We start from the raw sequence: 5,511 nt of genomic DNA, 5'->3' as shown, positions 1-5,511 counted from the left end.
TATTTCTCATATTCATTGTTCTATAAGTTGTTGCAAATACTTGTTCATGCACAAACCCTAGTTTATTTGGAAAGATGAACTAGGGTGTGATTTGAAATAATATAAGAAGGACTCGGGGCGCTACCCCTCGTTTAATGAACTCGCTTAGGAATAAGATGCGTTCTACTTGGCATATTTAATCAGCCTTATTTATAAATTTTCTGCATTTGAAAACATCATGAAAAGAAGTACTTTTTAACTATTGGAAAATATTAGAAAGTGTGTTAGAGATTAAGTGCATACATAACCGTCACCCATTAGAAATATATCATATTGACACCTATAGCATAATGTCTAATCATTTCGGGAACACAACTTTGGTTCTCCAAATCTAAACAAATTTCAAACAGTTTAAAATATCAAATACAAACCAAATCTCCTTTTTAAAATATTCAGAATAGGATTAAAGCTTTTGAAGACTAGTATCATATACAATTAGTACACTTTTCTCTTCATATTCCCTGTGGGATTCGATCCAACCTTGTTTGGATTATTATATTTGACAACGTCCGCTTTACGCCATTAATAGATGTAATTTGGGTGTATCAAACGGCAATTGTACAAATTGCCAGGGATAGTCAAGCGGCCCAAATACATTTGATGAAATATACAGCTCAAATGCGGAAGTGGAAAATACAGATATATACAAATAAAGGATCTTATGTAAAGTCCTTCTGGAATATATGTATATGTGTCAAAATTACATTAATGTATATGTGTCAAAATACATTAATGTATATGTGTCAAAATTACAAATCAATTACGCATAGCTGTAATTAGCTAGGAATTTATTTTATTTATCCTTAGTCCCTAGAATAGATTCGTATAAACACATGTACAGATTGTTCAGTGAAATACAAGGAAAATTTTCTAAATCAGTTTCTTTCATAGTCATATTGATTTAAATACATTATTGTTGGCGATAATATCGAAATTAATAATGATTATGAAATAAATATAAAAAATTCGCCTTATTTATAAAATATGTAAGTACAACTCGGTGCATCCCACGCTTCCAAAATATTATTTACTTTTCTGAAAGAAAATTTGGATATAACTTTTTATGAAGCCAAATCAGTACAAGGAGTGTAGCTATCCAAAAATAGATTTATACATTTGAGGGTTGTCTTAAGTGAAATATTAGAGGGGAGTTATTAAACGTTGTGTCAAACGTAATGGATGTTTTAGGTTAAAAACTCATTTTTATAGTACTACAAAAGCTCTAATAAATTCTCTTTTGTTATGTATTTACCAAAACTGATTTAAGGGGAAGTGTAAAATTGAACTAGAAATACCAGGAAAGTCCATCAAATTCTAGAAATTATAATACATAAAAAATACGATAAAAAAGGAATGAAAAAAGCAAAAGTTGCACTTCAAAAAGCTACGGTAGACTCTAGGAAATCGACCAAAATATCATAAATGGCAAAAACCGCACCTACAAATGTGAGTTCCTCTTATTCCTCTTTTTCGCAGTTTCCATCAAATCTAATGGATAAAGTTTATTAAATATTAAATGAAGATAAAAAATGCTCATTTTCTTCAAACGTAAAGAACCGAACTACTCAAAAATATATGTAGGGTACTATTTTGAACCTACCCCAAACATAACTGATCATTTTATTATTTTCTGCCATGAATACTTTCCAAACTTAGAAAGGACACAATCATTGAAAAGTAGACGTTGACTTGAAGTCTTCTCAGCTGAACCAAAACTCACACCACAAATTAACAAAATAAAATTCCATAAATATCTAGTGATGTTCTTGATTTTTTCAACAAATCATATTTCCTTTTGCAATGGCTAATTCTTTTTCTTATCTTCTACTAGTAATATTTCTCCTTTTTCTTGTTCCATTACACAATTTAGCTCAAAATAATGGTAGGGTAGCTACTAGTAGTTCTATTACTGCAACAGATGGAAGCACCCCATGGCTTTCACCATCTGGTGATTTTGCATTTGGGTTCCAAAACCTTCAAGATAATAAAGATCACTTCTTGCTTTGTATATGGTATGAAAAAATACAAGAAAAAACTATAGTCTGGCATGCAAATATGAGTGATCCAGTGCCACAAGGATCAAGATTGAATCTTGATCCTCAAAGAGGTCTAATACTTAGTGATCCTCAAGGGACTAACCTTTGGAAAACTGATTTGGTTGATGGTAATATTGACTATGCACTCATGAATGATACTGGGAATTTTGTTATCATGGGAAGAGGTTCTACTGATCCATTGTGGGAAAGTTTTAGAAATCGAACTGATACTATGTTGCCAACTCAAACATTGAAAAGAGGAAGCTTCCTTGTTTCTCAAAAGTCAGAAGCTAATTTCACTCAAGGTATGCGTTGAATTGTGTGACCAACTTGCTCAATTGCTTAATTATGTCATGTCTCAACATGATATCTCTATTATGAGGATTTATCACGAATTGACTAGTTTTACACTGGCTGTCAACTTACTGCAACTTGGTCTTTTTTTGGGTTTGTGGCTGACAAAGTGACCAAGCTCAAACAGGCAGAGTTAGGAATATATTTTAGTTATGTTAGTGCATTACTTTAGATCATATGCTTTCTAAGAGTCTTTTAGCCCTATGTGAGATTCTATTTTGATAAACCCGGGCAGGCCAGATTGCACACACCTCAACTAATTCCACTGTTGTTCACCAAGGCTGGGACAAATGTGATTGAGATTTTTATGACGGTAGATAATATAGATAACTTTTAGTATTTTTTACTTTTGTTTTAGTTTTCAGTTGAGAGCTCTGTAACTGGTTCAAGGGAAGGTCAACCAATGATTGATAGACCATTCCCTCCCTATATCATGTTGTCTTGAGATGAATTTGTTAGGAGAAACAGGGTCGGTGAGGATTCATATACCCAACATCAGCTAGTTCGGGATTGATGTGTAGTTGTTGTATGTCTCAACACGCACCCTCATGCGTGGTCTGATTCTTTGCTATGAGCCAAACAATTAGCTGTTATAGAGAGTATAATTTTGATTCTTTTTATTTTATATAGTGTTAGCATGAGATGAATTTATATTAAAAATATGGTTAGTGAGGATTCATATAGACGACCCCAACTGTGAGGCTGATTCTTTTCCATGAGTAGAATTTTAATTGTTGAATTATATTATGTTTCAACAGGTAGGTTTTATCTTCGCATGTCTGATAACGGGAATTTGGTGCTTGTTACACAAAGTGTGCCTTCCAATTCAGATTATGATTATGTGTACTATAACAGTCAAACTTCTGACACAATAAATGCAACGAATTCTGGGGATAAGTTGGTTTTCGACGAGAATGGCCTGATGTACGTATTGACGGGAAACAATCAAAGGCAAATTCTTAATTCCGAATCCATTCCTCCAGCGTCAGACAATTACCATCGCGTGACTCTTAACTTTGATGGTGTTCTTACTCATTATTATCATTCAAGGAATTCTAATAGCAGTGGCTGGAATGTTTTGTGGTCTCAACCCGATAATATATGCAAAATTACGGGAAACAATGGACCTGGTGCTTGTGGTTACAACAACGTATGCAGTCTTAGCACAAACAACAGACCAGTTTGTAACTGTCCAAAAGGATATACACTGCTTGATCCGAACGATGCTCACGGCGACTGCAAACCGGATTTTCCTCTAAGTTGTGATGTTGTTACGAGGGGTTCGCCTGAAGATTCGTATAGCTTTTTAACAGTCCGTGATACTGATTGGCCATTATCTGACTTTCAGCAAATTAGCCCTTCTACTGAAGAAAACTGCCAAAGTACTTGTTTGCATGATTGTTTCTGTGCTGTTGCCATTTATAGAAGCAATAGCTGCTGGAAAAAGAAACTGCCTTTGTCGAACGGGAGAATAGACAACAGTTTGAACGCGAAAGCTTTTATCAAAATAAGTAAAGACGGTGTCCCTCGGCCTTTAAGTCCTGGCCTTCCAAATAATCCAGGATCTCATCAAAGCAAGAATTGGCGAATTTGGGCAATTTTGGCGTCCTCACTCTTAGGTAGCTCGGTCTTGATAAATATTGTGCTCATTAGTGTATTCTGTTGGGGATTCTTCCACATTTACAAAAAGAGAGTGCACGAATTTCGCCCTACAAGTCACGTGACTGACTCTGTCTGTCACAGTTTTACGTACAAAGAACTTGTTGTAGCCACAAAAGAGTTCAAGGAAGAGATAGGCAGGGGTGCGTTCGGGATTGTTTATAAAGGGGTAATGTCTGTCGGTTCAAGAAACGTAGTCGCTATAAAGAAGCTGGACAGAGTTGCTCGTGAGGCAGAGAAAGACTTCATGACTGAAGTAAATGTGATTAGTCAGACTCATCACAAGAATTTGGTCCGATTGATCGGATATTGTAACGAGGGACCTCATCGTTTGTTGGTCTACGAGTATATGAGTAACGGCACTCTTGCAAGTTTCATTTATGGTGATCCAAAACCAAACTGGAGCCAGAGGACTAAAATTGCAACGGGGATTGCACGGGGCCTTGCGTACCTCCACGAAGAATGCAGTAAGCAGATTATTCATTGTGACATTAAGCCTCAAAACATTCTCCTTGATGATTATTATGTTGCTCGAATATCAGATTTCGGATTGTCTAAACTGCTGATGATCAACCAGAGTCGAACGAATACTGATATTAGAGGGACAAGAGGTTATGTTGCTCCGGAATGGTTCAGGAATTGTTTGGTCACAGTTAAGGTGGACGTTTACAGCTTTGGTGTATTGCTACTAGAGATCATCACTTGTCGGAAATGTTTGAAGGATGAGGAAAGCTATGGACCAGAGGCAATTCTTACGGATTGGGTTCTGGATTGCTTTCAAGAAGGGAAATTGGAAGCTTTGGTGCAAAGTGACATTGAGGCCTTGAATGACAGGAAGCAGCTCGAAAGGTTCGTGATGGTTGGTATTTGGTGCATTCAAGAGGATCCGATGACGAGGCCGACTATGAGGAAGGTCTGTCAAATGCTTGAAGGAGCTGTTGAAGTGACTGTTCCACCATGTCCATATAATATTAGCATTACTATTTAAGATCATAAGCCTCATTTATGCGCGATTTCCTCCTCTGTATGTCTTATTATTATTCAAGTTGTCTAACTATATTACTTGCTTTCATGTTGAATGTCTTTAAATAATAATGATCTATATTGCTTGGGTTCTTCAAAAATGCCACCGACTGCTGTTCTTACATTACCATAGCAAAATTTTTGAAATGCCTTCATTTGGTTTTCGGGCATAAGTAATAGTACTATTTTCCATCTGATGCATTTACCAGTAAAGAACTTGTAATTGAATAATTTGAACAAACATTTTTGGGCATCCTTTTTTCTTTTAATAATCGAGAAATTTCTGATTGGTTAGTTGGCTCAACATTAGTAGGTCCACCGATTTGAAACTCGGGGGGAATATGGCTCGCTTCTCTACCTTGCTCCTGCTTAAGTACCAGGTGTCATGTCGGTGATATAG

General features: G+C 36.0%; 1 protein-coding gene across 1 annotated transcript; it reads left to right on the top strand.

Annotated features, from left to right (window-relative positions):
• The first annotated feature begins 1,700 nt into the window (after positions 1-1,700).
• Positions 1,701-5,212, top strand: LOC132625993 (G-type lectin S-receptor-like serine/threonine-protein kinase LECRK3). The gene is made up of 2 exons (XM_060340690.1): positions 1,701-2,380; positions 3,188-5,212. The coding sequence occupies exons 1-2, from the start codon at positions 1,840-1,842 to the stop codon at positions 5,074-5,076; spliced, it is 2,430 nt and encodes an 809-aa protein (XP_060196673.1). The 5' UTR covers positions 1,701-1,839; the 3' UTR covers positions 5,077-5,212.
• Positions 5,213-5,511: the final 299 nt, after the last annotated feature.

Source organism: Lycium barbarum, chromosome 2 (assembly GCF_019175385.1).
Source record: "Lycium barbarum isolate Lr01 chromosome 2, ASM1917538v2, whole genome shotgun sequence".
NCBI lineage: Eukaryota > Viridiplantae > Streptophyta > Magnoliopsida > Solanales > Solanaceae > Lycium > Lycium barbarum.
This window is presented reverse-complemented; position numbering and strand designations above follow the sequence as displayed.

Coding starts and splice junctions, on each gene's coding strand:
- LOC132625993 (XM_060340690.1), top strand. CDS start 1,840: ATGGCTAATTCTTTTTCTTATCTTCTACTAGTAATATTTCTCCTTTTT. Junction 2,381..3,187: donor AGAAGCTAATTTCACTCAAG/GTATGCGTTGAA, acceptor ATGTTTCAACAG/GTAGGTTTTATCTTCGCATG.